The sequence below is a fragment of the Manis pentadactyla genome, chromosome 3, assembly GCF_030020395.1.
Source record: "Manis pentadactyla isolate mManPen7 chromosome 3, mManPen7.hap1, whole genome shotgun sequence".
NCBI lineage: Eukaryota > Metazoa > Chordata > Mammalia > Pholidota > Manidae > Manis > Manis pentadactyla.
The window spans coordinates 89,316,072-89,331,053 of record NC_080021.1 but is presented as its reverse complement, the minus strand read 5'-3'; the positions used below and the strand labels follow the sequence as shown (position 1 = coordinate 89,331,053).

Here is a 14,982-nt window from a genome sequence, read left to right as displayed (position 1 = left end):
AATTCTAAATCTTTTACCAGTCTACTAGAAATGATATGATGAGCAGAAGGTGAGTTCCAGCTCTACTGACTAGTTTTTTAATTGCTCTGTTTAATCTCATAATCCTCAAATTCCTCATTTAAAAAATGTGCATAAATCAAAGCAGTATGATACTGGCATAAAAATATACAAATTAATGGAACGGAATAGAGAACCCAAAAATAAATCCATATGTATGCAGGCAATTAATATATGACAAAGGAGCTAAGAATATACATGGGGAAAGGATATTCTCTTCAATAAATGGTGCTGGGAAAACTGGACCAATATGTTACACCATACACAAAGATCAATTCAAAATAGATTAAAGACCTGAATATAAGACATGAAACCATAAAAACAGAATAAAACATAGGTGTTAAGCTCCTAGATATTGGTTTTGGTGATGAATTTTTTTATTTGACAGCAAAAACAAAAAAAACCCAGGACTCTATCAAACTAAAAACCTTCTACACAGTAAAGGAACCATCAATAAAATGAAAAGGCAACCTATGGAGTGGTAGAAAAATATATGCAAATCATGTATCTGATAGGGATTAATATCCTAAATAAGTAAGAACTCATACCATCAATGGGGAAGAAAACACAATCCAATTTTGAAACGGGCAAAGGGTCTGAAAGGACATTTCTCCAAAGACAACATTCAAATGGCCAAGAGGTACATGAAAAGATGTTCTATCATCACCAATCATTAGGGAAATGCATTTCAAAACCATGAGGCAACGCCTCACCCTAGTCAGAATGGCCACCATCCAAAAGACAAGAAACAAGTACTGGCAAGGATATGGGGAAAAGGGAGCCTTTCTACACACGGGGGTATAAACTGGTGCAGTCTCTGTGGACAGCAGTGTGGAGCTTTGTCAAAAAACTAAGAACAGAAATACCACCTGACCCAGCAATCCTACAACTGGATATTTATCCAAAGGAAATGAAGTCAGGATAGAGAGAAGATACCTGTCCCTACATATTCACTGCAGCATAATCACCACGGCCAAGGGATGGACACAACCTAAGTGTACATCAACACATGGGGAGTATATGAATAAAGAAGATGTTATTCAGCCATGAGAAAAAGGAAATCCTGACAGTTGTGGCAACATGGGTGGACTGTGGGGGCATTATGCTAAGTGAAGTTAAGTCAGAGAAAGACAAATACTGTATGGTAACACTTACACATGGAAGCAAACTAACAAAAACAGGTATAATAGTACCAACCTCAGCTGTTTCACAAATAAAGTGCTATAAAAAGCAGTGTAATTTTTTATTACAGCCTCCTCTTCCCAGTTATTTAGTAAACCTACTGGGATTTCTTCTAGTTTAATGTCCACTCTAGCTTTTTCTGGGCTTTGAGTGAGGGTAGAATTACTGACATGGTGTTGGGGTGCTGTGCTTGTTATGTTAAGCACACCTTGATTCCCATCTATGAATATTTATTCCATTATTCATGTTTTCCTACTAGTTACACCTCGTTTGATTCTTCTAAATTATATGCTACATTTCTCTTTTCCTCCTTGCCAAATCTTTGTCACAATTTCATGTTTACTTCCTCATGAAATGTTTACTTTACATATATTTAAAGACTCTCTTCAGAATGTAGTCTGGAAGAAATGAAGAATCACATAATAATAATTCCTTAAAATTAAAACCAAGTTATGAGCTTTTGGGAATAAAACTTTCTTCCCTGCCCATTAGAAGTTTGGTGGAGGATGTGTGTGCTTAGAAGCTGCTAATCCTGGTGGGAGATGAGAGTCACCAACAGGACACAATGAAAAGTGACCTGCCTGTCAGACTGTGAATGCAGTGAGACACCAGTGAGAGCTACTCAACAGTAACCAACTCAATACACTCTGACAGGTAAACGGTAAGTGCAGTAAAACCTGAAAACCCTTCATTTGCTATTGTGATACATTTCCCATTTCACAATTTAGATGTTACCTATCAGGAGATACCAGTCACATGGCAGGCCAGCCAATCTGTCCACCACCACTTGAAACACTTGCACAGATGGAGCAGTTATAGAAATGTACCCATATGTTATATACCATATGTTAAAGTATCAATCTCATCGTAATCAAATAATCTTGAGCAATACTCAGTAATGCTGGATCTGGGGTTGAGAGATACAGGGCTTTTCATCACAATGTTAAAGCTGATAACTTTAAGTCTGGTCTTAATTCAGGGTAACTTTTGCATATGACACATACATCTTTCCAAAATGAATTTCATCATACCTGTGGTACATTTCCAGAAATTAGATTCTAAAAACATATTGATATTTACCCACTGCTTCTTCTTGGTCTGAGAGATCAGTTGTTTGTGCTGTGTGGCTAGCTTCTTGATTTCTTCTACAAACTCTTCTTTACACTTTTCCTTTACCTGCTTACATTTTCTGTCCATCTCACCCTGCATGTTGGCTACAGCTTTATTTACAGCTTGTCTTTTTTCTTCTTCCATTTCAGAACGCAGCTGAAATGAGAAAAAAGCTCACCCATAGTATGTCAGCTCATACCTTACACCAAACAGCCTCAACCAATAGTTTCTACTTAAATGATGTACGACTCTTCCCTTTATGTCACTAAGAACTGTAAGGTATTAGGTGAGAAAGTACTATGACTAATTGAAATGCTCTACAGGATATCTTCTTACATTCCTAATTTTGAAAGCAGCTACTTGGGTGATGCATGAGTGATAGAGAGAACCCAGGACGTCACGCCAGCATCACTGTGCAGCCACCTTACCTTTTCTAGAGCTTCTCGCACAACCCTCTCCGTTTCTCGCTTGTGATCTGACTTCATTCGGTCTTTAAAGTCATTGAAAATTTTGGTGTATTTGTCATGGCACATGCTCTGACACACTCCATCGCTGGTGGTCTGGGTGCTCCGATGCAGCATTCTTGGTGAAGAGGCACTTAACTTCTTGGTCTGAGTTGACACTGAGACTCTCTCGATTGGCTGAGGCATGGTGGGGATTTCCTGGCTGGAACTTACTGCTTCAGTCTCAGGCTCTGGTTCCTAAAGGGAACGGAAATTGCTCAGATATAAAACTAAGCCGTATCATTCACAAGTTCAAGAACAAGTTCTGTTAAAATTAACACAGCATACAAAACAGCCATGTAATAAACTACTGTTAAAAAGCCATGTAAATAAGACAGTAAATTGTTATACATTTTTTTAAAAAATGAAAAAAAACATGCAATTAATAGCTTCAATAATTGTAAACAGGAACATGATTTATACTTTCACTACATATTGATACTGTTGTTTTTGCTCTTAAAAAAAGACTAAATAGGCAAAGCCAAGATGGCAGCGTGAGTAGAACAGCAGAAATCTGCTCCCAAAACCATATATATTTTTGAAAATACAACAAATACAACTATCCCTAAAAGAGAGACCAGAAGAAAAAGGACAACAGCCAGGCTATATCTACACCTGCGAGAACCCAGCACCTTGCAAAGGGGCTAAGATACAAGTCATGGCCCGGCGGAACCACAGCGCCTCTCACCCCAGCTCCTGGTGGGAGGAGAGGAGTCGGAGCGGGAGGGAGAGGGAGCCCAGGATTGCTAAATACCCAGTCCTAGCCATCCGCACCGGAGCACAGACACACTGCATGGGGTGCTGGATACTAGGGATACGGGACAGTAAAACCTGCGAGTGGGTCCCTGCAGCAGGCACCCCTGGAACAAAAAAAAGAGAGTGCTTTTTGAAAGACATAAAGGGACAGGAACCTCACAGCTGGACAGAAGTGTCCCGGGACACGTAGTCCAGCAGCTGGGAATCCCGGGGAACTCCGGGCACACTAACCACCTGGGCGGCAGCGCAGTTCAGAGATCCCTCATGGAGATAAACAGCCTCCCGCCAGATTCCCCTCTAACGCCACTCCACCATAGTGGAGCAGCGCCCTGAGGCTGGCCACACCCACAACAGAAGGGCAGAGATTCTTTCACAGCGGCAGGGCAAGAATTAGAAACCCCGTCTGTGCACAGCTGCCGAGCACAAGCCGCTAGGGGTCGCTGTTCTCCCAGGAGAGGAAGGCCACAAACCAGCAAGAAGGGACATTCTCCCGGCCAACACACGTGCCAGCTCCACAAAACTACCTTTAACGCCATGAAAAGGCAGAAGATTTGATACAGACCAGACTAACCCAGACATCCTCCCCTGAGAAGGAATCTGGGGAGACAGACCTAACTAATCTCCGTGAAAAAGAATTCAAAATAAAGGCCATAACAATGCTGATAGAGCTGCAGAGAAATATGCAAGAGCTAAGGGATGAAGTCTGGAGGGAGATTACAGAAATGAAACAATCTCTGGAAGGATTTATAAGCAGAATGGGTAAGAAGCAAGAGACCATTGATGGAATAGAAACCAGAGAATAGGAACGCATAGAAACTAACGCAGAGAGAGGTAAAAGGATCTCCAAGAATGAAACAATATTAAGAGAACTGTGTGACCAATCCAAAAGGAACAAAATCTGCATTATAGGGGTACCAGAAGAAGAGAGAGAAAAAGGGATAGAAGTGTATTTGAGGAAATAATTGCAGAAAACTTCCCCAAACTGGGGGAGGAAATAGTCGCTCAAAACCACAGAAGTACACAGAACTCCCAACAGAAGGGACCCAAGGAGGACAACAACAAGACACATAATAATTAAAATGGCAAAGATCAAGGACAAGAAAAGAGTTTTAGAGGCAGCTAGAGAGAGGAAAAAGTCACCTACAAAGGAAAACCCATCAGGCTATCATCAGACTTCTCAACAGAAACCTTCCAGGCCAGAAGAGAATGGCATGATATATTCAATGCAATGAACCAGAAGGGCCTTGAACCAAGAATACTGTATCCAGCACAATTATCATTTAAATATGAATGACAGATTAAACAATTCCCAGACAAGCAAAAGTTGAGGGAATTTGCCTCCCACAAACCACCTCTACAGGGTATCTTAGAGGGACTGCTCTAGATGGGAGCAATCCTAAAAAGAGCACAGAACAAAACGTCCAACATATGAAAAATGGAGGAGGAGGAATAAGAAGGGAGAGAAATAATCATCAGACTGTGTTTATAATAGCTCAATAAGCGAGTTAAGTTAGACAGTAAGGTAGTAAAGAAGCTAACCTTGAACCTTTGGTAACCACAAATCTAAAGCCTGCAATGGCAATAAGTACATATCTTTCAATAATCACCCTAAATGTAAATGGAATGAATGCACCGATTAAAAGACACAGAGTAATAGAATGGATAAAAAAGCAAGAACCATCTATATGCTGCTCACAAGAGACTCACCTCAAACCCAAAAACATGAACAGATTAAAAGTCAAGGGATGGAAAAAGATATTTCATGCAAACAACAGGGAGAGAAAAGCAAGTGTTGCAATACTAGTATCAGACAAAATAGACTTCAAAACAAAGAAAGAACAAGAGATAAAGGACACTACATAATGATAAAGGGCTCAGTCCAACAAGAAGATATAACCATTAAAACGTATATGCACCCAATACAGGAGCACCAATATATGTGAAACAAATACTAACAGAATTAAAGGAGGAAATCGAATGCAATGCATTCATTATGGGAGACTTTAACCCACCACTCACTCCAAAGGACAGATCCACCAGACAGAAAATAAGTAAGGACACAGAGGCACTGAACAACACACTAGAACAGATGGACCTAATAGACATCTATAGAACTCTACATCCAAAAGCAACAGGATACACATTCTTCTCAAGTGCACATGGAACATTCTCCAGAATAGACCACATACTAGGCGACAAAAAGAGCCTCAGTAAATTCAAAAAGACTGAAATCCTACCAACCAACTTTTCAGACCACAAAGGTATAAAACTAGAAATTAATAGTACAAAGAAAGCAAAAAGGCTCACAAACACATGGAAGCTTAACAACATGCTCCTAAATAATCAACGGATAAATGACCAAATTAAAATGGAGACCCAGTAATATATGGAAACAAATGACAACAACAATACAAAGCCCCAACTTCTGTGGGATGCAGCAAAAGCAGTCTTAAGACGAAAGTATACAGCAATCCAGGCATATTTAAAGAAGGAAGAACAATCCCAAATGAATAGTCTAATGTCACAATTATCGAAATTGGAAAAAGAAGAACAAATGAGGCCTAAGGTCAGCAGATGGAGGGACAAAATAAAGATCAGAGAAGAAATAAATAAAATTGAGAAGAATAAAACAATTGAAAAAAATCAATGAAACCAAGAGCTGGTTCCTGGAGAAAATAAACAAAATAGCAAAGCCTCTAGCAAGACTTATTAAGAGGAAAAGAGAATCAACACACATCAACAGAATCAGAAACAAGAAAGGAAAAATCATGACGGACCCCACAGAAATACAAAGAATTATTAGAGAATACTATGAAAACCTATATGCTAACAAGCTAGAAAACCTAGGAGAAATGGACAACTTCCTAGAAAAATACACCTTCCAAGACTGACCCACAAAGAAACAGAAAATCTAAACAGAAAAATTACCAGCAACGAAAATGAAGCGGTAATAAAAAAACTAGCCAAAAATAAAACCCCCGGGCCAGATGGATTTACCTCGGAATTTTATCAGACATACAGAGAACACATAATACCCATTCTCCTTAATGTTTTCCAAAAAATAGAAGCCAACATCACCGTAATACCAAAACCAGGCAAAGATCCCACCAAAAGAGAAAACTACAGACCAATATCCCTGATGCACATAGATGCAAAAATACTCAATAAAATATTAGCAAACAGAATTCAAAAATACATCGAAAGGATCATACACCATGATCAAGTGGGATTCATCCCAGGGATGCAAGGACAGTACAACATTCAAAAACCCATCAACATCATCCACCACATCAACAAAAACCACATGATCATCTCCACAGATGCTGAAAAAGCATTCCAGAAAATTCAACATCCATTCATGATAAAAACTCTAAACAAATTGGGCATAGAGGGCAAATATCTCAACATAATAAAGGCCATATATGATAAACCCACAGCTAACATCATACTGAACAGCGAGAGGCTGAAAGCTTTTCCTCTGAGATCGGGAACAAGACAGGGATGCCCACTCTCCCCAGTTATTCAACACAGTACTGGAGGTCCTAGCCATGGCAATTAGACAAAACAAAGAAATACAAGGAATCCAGATTGGTAAAGAAGAAGTCAAACTGTCACTATTTGCAGATGACATGATATTGTACATAAAAAACCCTAAAGACTCCACTCCAAAACTACTAGAACTAATATCAGAATTCAGCAAAGTTGCAGGATACAAAATTAACACACAGAAATCTGTGGCTTTCCTATACACTAACAATGAACTAATAGAGAAATCAGGAACAAAACACCCAGGCCAGATGGAGTTACCTCAGAATTTTATTAGACATACAGAGAAGACATAATACCCATTCTCCTTAAAGTTTTTTCCAAAAAATAGAAGAGGAGGGAATACTCCCAAATTCATTCACAATAGCATCAAAAAGATTAAAAAAACCTAGGAATAAACCTAACCAAGGAAGTGAAAGACCTATACCCTGAAAACTACAAGACACTCAAGAGAAATTAAAGAGGACACTAACAAATCCAACCCCATACACAAAAGTAAATTCAAAATGGATCAAAGACCTGAATGTAAGTCATGAAACCATAAAACTCCTAGAAAAAAACATAGGCAAAAATCTCTTGCACATTAACATGAGCGACTTCTTCATGAACATACCTCCCCGGGCAAGGAAAACAAAAGCAAAAATGAACAAGTGGGACTATATCAAGCTAAAAAGCTTCTGTACAGCAAAGGACACCATCAACAGAACAAAAAGTTACCCTACAGTATGGGAGAACATATTTGTAAATGACAGATCCAATAAAGGCTTGACATTCAAAATATATAAAGAGCTCACGCACCTCAACAAGCAAAAAGCAAATAAGCCAATTAAAATATGGGCAGAAGAGCTGAACAGACAGTTCTCCAAAGAAGAAATTCAGATGGCCAACAGACACATGAAAAGATGCTCCACATCACTAGTCATCAGAGAAATGCAAATTAAAACCACAATTAGACATCACCTCACACCAGTAAGGATCGCCACCATCCAAAAGACAAACAACAACAAATGTTGGCGAGGTTGTGGAGAAAGGGGAACCCTCCTACACTGCTGGTGGGAATGTACATTATTTCAACCATTGTGGATTGTGGAAAGCAATATGGAGGTTCCTCAAAATAGACTTGCCATTTGACCCAGGAATTCCACTTCTAGGAATTTACCCTAAGAATGCAGCACTCCAGTTTGAAAAAGACAGATGCACCCCTGTGTTTATCGCAGCACTATTTACAATAGCCAAGAAATGGAAGCAACCTAAATGTCCATCAGTAGATGAATGGATAAAGAAGATGTGGTACATATACACAATGGAATATTATTCAGCCATAAGAAGAAAACAGATCCTACCATTTGCAACAACATGGATGGAGCTAGAGGGTATTATGCTCAGTGAAATTAGCCAGGCGGAGAAAGACAAATACGAAATGATTTCACTCATCTGTGGAGTATAAGAACAAAGGAAAAACTGAAGGAACAAAACAGCAGCAGAATCACAGAACCCAAGAATGGACTAACAGTTACCAAAGGGAAAGAGACTGGGGAGAATGGGAGGGTAGGGACGTATAAGGCAGGGAAGAAAAAAGGGGGTATTATGATTAGCATGTATAATGTGGGGGGCGAAGGAAAGGGGAGGGCTGTGCAACACAGAGAATACAAGTAGTGATTCTACATCTTACTATGCTGATGGACAGTGACTGTAATGGGATTTGTGGGGGGGACTAGGGGTAGGGGAGAGCCTAGTAAACATAATGTTCTTCATGTATTCATGTAATTGTAGATTAATGATAACAAACAAACAAAAAAGCAAACAGAAGTGGTGGGGGATGATTGTAATAAAACTTGTTAAATGTTTCCAATAAAAAAACAAAAAACCCAAAACAAAATAAAACAAAAAAAAAAAACAAAGGAAAATAAAAATTAAACATCATGCATATTCAGCAAGGCTGCCTAGAAGTTCAACTCCAAGTAGCTTAATCACTTTCTATGCATTTTTCCTTAAAAGAAGCCATTGTGTGAACCAGGGAAGGAATTTATTTTAAAAGAGAAAATTTTAAATAAAACAGAAATACTGTGGGAAACTAAAAAAAAAAACAAAAAACATATACACAGACAGACAAAACTGATATAAAGACTTGAGTTACTGATATCTAAAAACAAAAAAAAAAAAGGCAAAAATCTCATGGACATAAACATGAGTGACTTGTTCATGAACATATCTCCCCAGGCAAGGGAAACAAAAGCAAAAATGAACAAGTGGGACTATATCAAGCTAAAAAGCTTCTGTACAGCAAAGGACACCGTCAATAGAACAAAAAGGTATTCTACAGTATGGGAGAATATATTCATGAATGACAGATCCGATAAAGGCTTGACATCCAAAATGTATAAAGAGCTCTCACAACTCAACAAACAAAAAGCTAACAATCCAATTAAAAAATGGGCAGAGGAGCTGAACAGACACTTCTCTAAAGAAGAAATTCAGATGGCCAACAGACACATGAAAAGATGCTCCACATTGCTTGTCATGAGAGGAATGCAAATTAAAACCACAATGAGATATCACCTCACACCAGTAAGGATCACCATCATCAAAAAGACAAACAACAACAAATGTTTGCAAGGTTGTGGAGAAAGGGGAACTCTCCTACACTGCTGGTGGAATGTAAATTAGTTCAACTGTTGTGGAAAGCAGAATGGAGGTTCCTCAAAAAACTCAAAATAGAAATACCATTTGATCCAGGAATTCTACTTCTGGGAATTTACCCTAAGAATGCAGCACTCCAGTTTGAAAAAGACAGATGCACCCCTATGTTTATCGCTGCACTATTTACAATAGCCAAGAAATGGAAGCAACCTAAATGTCCATCAGTAGATGAATGGATAAAGAAGAGGTGGTACATATACATAATGGAATATTACTCAGCCATAAGAAAAAAACAGATCCTACCATTTGCAACAACATGGATGGACCTAGAGGGTATTATGCTCAGTGAAATAAGCCAGGCGGAGAAAGACAAGTACCAAATGATTTCACTCATATGTGGAGTATAAGAACAAAGGAAAACTGAAGGAACAAAACAGAAGCAGAATCACAGAACTCAAGAATGGACTAATAGTTACCAAAGGGAAAGGGACTGGGGAGGACGGGTGGGAAGGGAGGGATAAGGGTGGGGAAAAAGAAAGGGGGCATTACGATATGCATGTATAGTGTGTGTGGGGCCACGTGGAGGGCTGTGCAACACAGAGAAGACAAGTAGTGATTTTACAGCATCTTACTACGCTGATGGACAGTGACTGTGAAGGGGTATGTGAGAGGACTTGGTGAAGGGAGGAGCCTAGTAATCATAATGTTCTTCATGTAGTTGTAGATTAATGATACCAAAAAAAAAGAAACCTTCCAAGACTGACCAAGGAAGAAGCAGGAAACGTAAACAAACCAATTACCAGCAAAGAAATTGAAGCGGTAATCAAAAAGCTACCCAGGAACAAAACCCCCGGGCCAGATGGATTTAACTTGGAATTTTATCAGATATACAGAGAAGACATAATACCCATTCTCCTTAAAGTTTTCCAAAAAATAGAAGAGGAGGGAATACTCCCAAACTCATTCTATGAAGCCAACATCACCCTAATACCAAAACCAGGCAAAGACCCGACAAAAAAAGAAAATTACAGACCAATATCCCTGATGAATGTAGATGCAAAAATGCTCAACAAAATATCAGCAAACAGAATTCAAAAATACATCAAAAGGATCATACACCATGACCAAGTGGGATTCATCCCAGGGATGCAAGGACGGTACAACATTTGAAAATCCATCAACATCGTCTACCACATCAACAAAAAGAAAGACAAAAACCACACGATCATCTCCATAGATGCTGAAAAAGCATTTGACAAAATTCAACATCCATCCATGATAAAAACTCTCAGCAAAATGGGTATACAGGGCAAGTACCTCAACATAATAAAGGCCATATATGATAAGCCCACAGCCAACATCATACTGAACACCGAGAAGCTGAAAGCTTTTCCTCTCAGATTGGTGACAGGGATGCCCACTCTCCCCACTGTTATTCAACGTAGTACTGGAGGTCCTAGCCATGGCAATTAGACAAAACAAAGAAATATAAACAATCCAAATTGGTAAAGAAGTTGTTAAACTGTCACTATTTGCAGATGACATGATACTGTACATAAAAAGCCCTAAAGACTCCACTCCAAAACTACTAGAACTGATATCAGAATACAGCAAAGTTGCAGGATACAAAATTAACACAGACATCTGTGGCTTTCCTATACACTAACAAAGAACTAAAGAAAGAGAAATCAGGAAAACAATTCCATTCACAATTGCATCAAAAATAATAAAATACTTAGGAATAAACCTAACCAAGGAAGTGAAAGACCTATACCCTGAAATCTATAAGACACTCTTAAGAGAAATTAAAGAGGACACTAGCAAATGGAAACTCATCCCATGCTCTTGGCTAGGAAGAATTAGTATTGTCAAAATGGCCTTCCTGCCCAAAGCTATATACAGATTAGCATGTATAATGTAGGGGGAGCATCAGGAGGGATGTGCAACACAGTGAAGACAAGTAGTGATTCTATAGCATCTTACTACGCTGATGGACAGTGACTGCAATGGGGTGTGTGTGGGGGACTTGGTGAAGGGGGGAGCCAAGTAAACATAATGCTCTTCATGTAATTGTAGATTAATGATAACAACAAAAAAAAAAAATTAAAAGAGTGGCTATGAACAAGAGATTTAATCAGCCTAACGTTTTGTGACCTCATAGTTCCTTGAATAAATAGACACATGTTGGAATGTTTGTTTTAAGGAGAATGAGAACTGAATAGGATGTGAATCTATTTTTCTAGTTTCTTCACCTTTAGACACTATTGGCCATTTTATTCTTCCTTTATTCCTTAAAATGTTTTTGCTGAAATACAGATGATTAAAAACATGATGATGCTGGTTTCAGATGAACAACAAAATGATCCATCAATTGTTTATGGTACCAAAGCCTCATCATGATAAGTGTAGTTATTATGTCACCATAAATATATTGCAATATTATTAGCTCTATTCCTGTGATGTACTTCATCCCTGTGACTAAATTATGTAATAAATTGAAGTTTGTAACTCTAAAAAAAAAAAGAAAAAAAAGACTAAATAAACAATTTATCATATGAAATATAAAAGCATTATCAGTTTAAAGTAACCTCTTTGGATTAGATTTATTAACAAAGTTCCTAAAATCCTAAACCATTTCTCATCGATTATGTGCTTGGACTGTGCCCAAATTTATACCTGGTTTGAAGAGATTATGTAACATTAAAAGGCTAAAGTTAACCATAGTTTCCTCCAGTTTTTAAATGTTGGTCTATGTGATTTATTGAATAAATGCTTTGCTTTTAATGTGAAGAGAAAACATCAGTGTTTCAGGAAATGCAGCAGTGACCCCTGCCACTTAGCCAGGCTTGGCCAAGTCACTCAACTCAGATAGACACTCTCAGCATGCATGCATATTTCCAGTAATAGCACATCATGACAGGAAGTCCAGAAGATGGGTCCACACTAGGTTGGCAGTATCTGACTGAGGTCAGTGCAATTCCCAGGGACCCATCAGGAGCAGCTGTCTTGACCATGACTCGGACAGTATTTCCTGTCTCCATGCCACCAGGACACAGCAAGGCAGGCACTTACTTCCTTCTTGGGCTCCACACTTTGATTACGTCGTCCCTTCTTTGCTCTTGGTTCTTGAGTGACCTTCAGCTGTGGACATCATAAAAGCAACAGCACATTATTCCAGACACCGTGAAGCACTTTTCCACTGAAAAGACTAACCGTGAACCCACACATAAGAATTGAGCAACTTGCTCCCTTTTGTATTATCTCAACCATCACCATGTTGTTATCACTTACAGAATCACTCCTCTGGTGGGGATGGCTAGAAAGAACAATGTGCCTTCACAGTGGCAGAGTCAGGACCAGGGGTATTGGTAGCTTATCTGTTTATCTGAATTGGTTTCAGTTTCTTTTACAGAGACATTATGTGTTTTTATGAGAGGACAGAGAAATGCCAGAATCTACATGTTACAGTGAGGATTGTTCACTAACAGTGTTCACATGTTAAGATAATCACTGGGACACAACTCACCTGCTCATTGCTGGTAGAGGAGATACTGGACTCTGCCTCCTCCTCCCCTCGGTCCTCATTCTTAGACTTCCAAAATCTCCCTTCACGAAGGAAACGCTGATGCAGTTCCAACTCATCACAAGCCTTTTTCCAACCCATACTGCGCTTCACATGCAGCCGATGAACATTGACTGTGATGTCCTGTATGTTCTCAGAAGGAATCCACGCCCTGTGGACATGTAGAGGTAGAGTTAGAAACATGCAAAGTGGTAGTGGGCTCTACCCACTTTGAAGTATGATTTGTGGCAATTCTAATTTACTAAGGCTGTTAGTTATGGCTTGAATAAAAACTCTTACCAAGTAGAAAATAGGTGAGGTAACTTGTTTTTCAGTCATCAAAGCAAAATTCTCAGAATTGGAGTAATTCACAAATACCCCAGAATTATTCACTATTTTCTTTAACCAGCTTAGCTTGTCATACATAGTTCATATGTATGTCCCACATTGTCCTTTTTAAATGTTAATGCTTGTTATTTCAAATACTGTTAAGTTATTCAAAATCTAGCTATTTGCAGATTAAAAGTACAGAATCATTTGAAAGTGCCTAGAAACTTATATTTATATCACATCCTAATTCATTAGACAAACCATGATTAACAAATAGAGAAGTGTTTACGCCATTCAGCGACCAAGGACTCCATCATGAACACAAGTTTGTGTCTCTCTGAATTATGTGTAATACTGACTTAAAACATAGAAGAAAAACTATATTCAGTTCTATTGGAAAAAATGCTAAAAATTCAACACAATGTTCCAGGGCACTACACCTCACTTTACTGGATGTAGATAAGTATCGATCCAGAATGCTGTCTCTTGTATGCCAGTGCAAAGCATAGCACAGCCCACAGGATGAACTGGATCTTGAGTGTTACTGCCTCATCTGACAGTGGGAGAGCCAGAGTAAGCTCTTAATCAGTGCCTGGAGCGCAGTGAGGGTGCTCACTGGCTAGTCATTAGGGCAGCACTTCCACATACGTTCCCTCTGTCTTTCAGAATCTTACATTTGTCAGAAATTACTAAGAAGCAACGGTAATGCAATGCAGCATGTAGTCAAGGAGATTCTATGGTGCTCTGGAGAGGAAGAGGGTTTCAAGTGGGCTTGATCTTGATCTTGAAAGACAAGTAGTATTTAGACAGGGAACCACCTGAGGGGTAAAACTCCAGGCAAAGGGAATGTCACAAATGAGACAGGAAACTATAAGGATGAGTGAGCAACAGTTAGTAAGACATTCTCTAGGGCACAGGATTTAAGTTGAGGTACAGCACTATGAATACATAAACATTTCATTCTTTTCAGTCTTTTGTTTAAATCTGTAAGTCAGCATAGCTTTTATTCCTGGCCTATAATTATGGAGTTTTGGTAATACTGGGACCTTGACTTTTCTAGAGAAATCTTGAAGGATCATGGCACATGTGCCTAAACCACAAATGCACTTCTAACTTGCTTACATAAGGTAAGATATTTGCTTTAAAATTTAAAAGCACACTTTACATATATAATCATATTGTTATATGCTAACAATAGCTGAAATTGTTAAATCTGAACTGCCAAGTAATTATTTATAATATTACATCAGCAGTCTCTCATTTGCCATAGTGCTTAATTAGAAAACTCTAACCTCT

The 14,982-nt window shown here is 38.8% G+C and overlaps 1 protein-coding gene across 11 annotated transcripts in view; it reads right to left on the bottom strand.

The window, feature by feature from the left end:
• Window positions 1–14,982, bottom strand: part of ZMYND11 (zinc finger MYND-type containing 11) — a 95,432-nt gene that overhangs the window by 14,898 nt on the left and 65,552 nt on the right. For all 11 annotated transcript variants that reach the window (XM_036925457.2, XM_036925460.2, XM_036925456.2 and 8 more), the window contains 4 exons: window positions 13,321–13,528; window positions 12,867–12,935; window positions 2,778–3,050; window positions 2,320–2,505 (listed from right to left, as the gene is read on the bottom strand). In XM_036925457.2, the coding sequence (XP_036781352.1) occupies window positions 2,320–2,505; window positions 2,778–3,050; window positions 12,867–12,935; window positions 13,321–13,528 (736 nt within the window). The remainder of the gene's footprint in view (window positions 1–2,319; window positions 2,506–2,777; window positions 3,051–12,866; window positions 12,936–13,320; window positions 13,529–14,982) is intronic.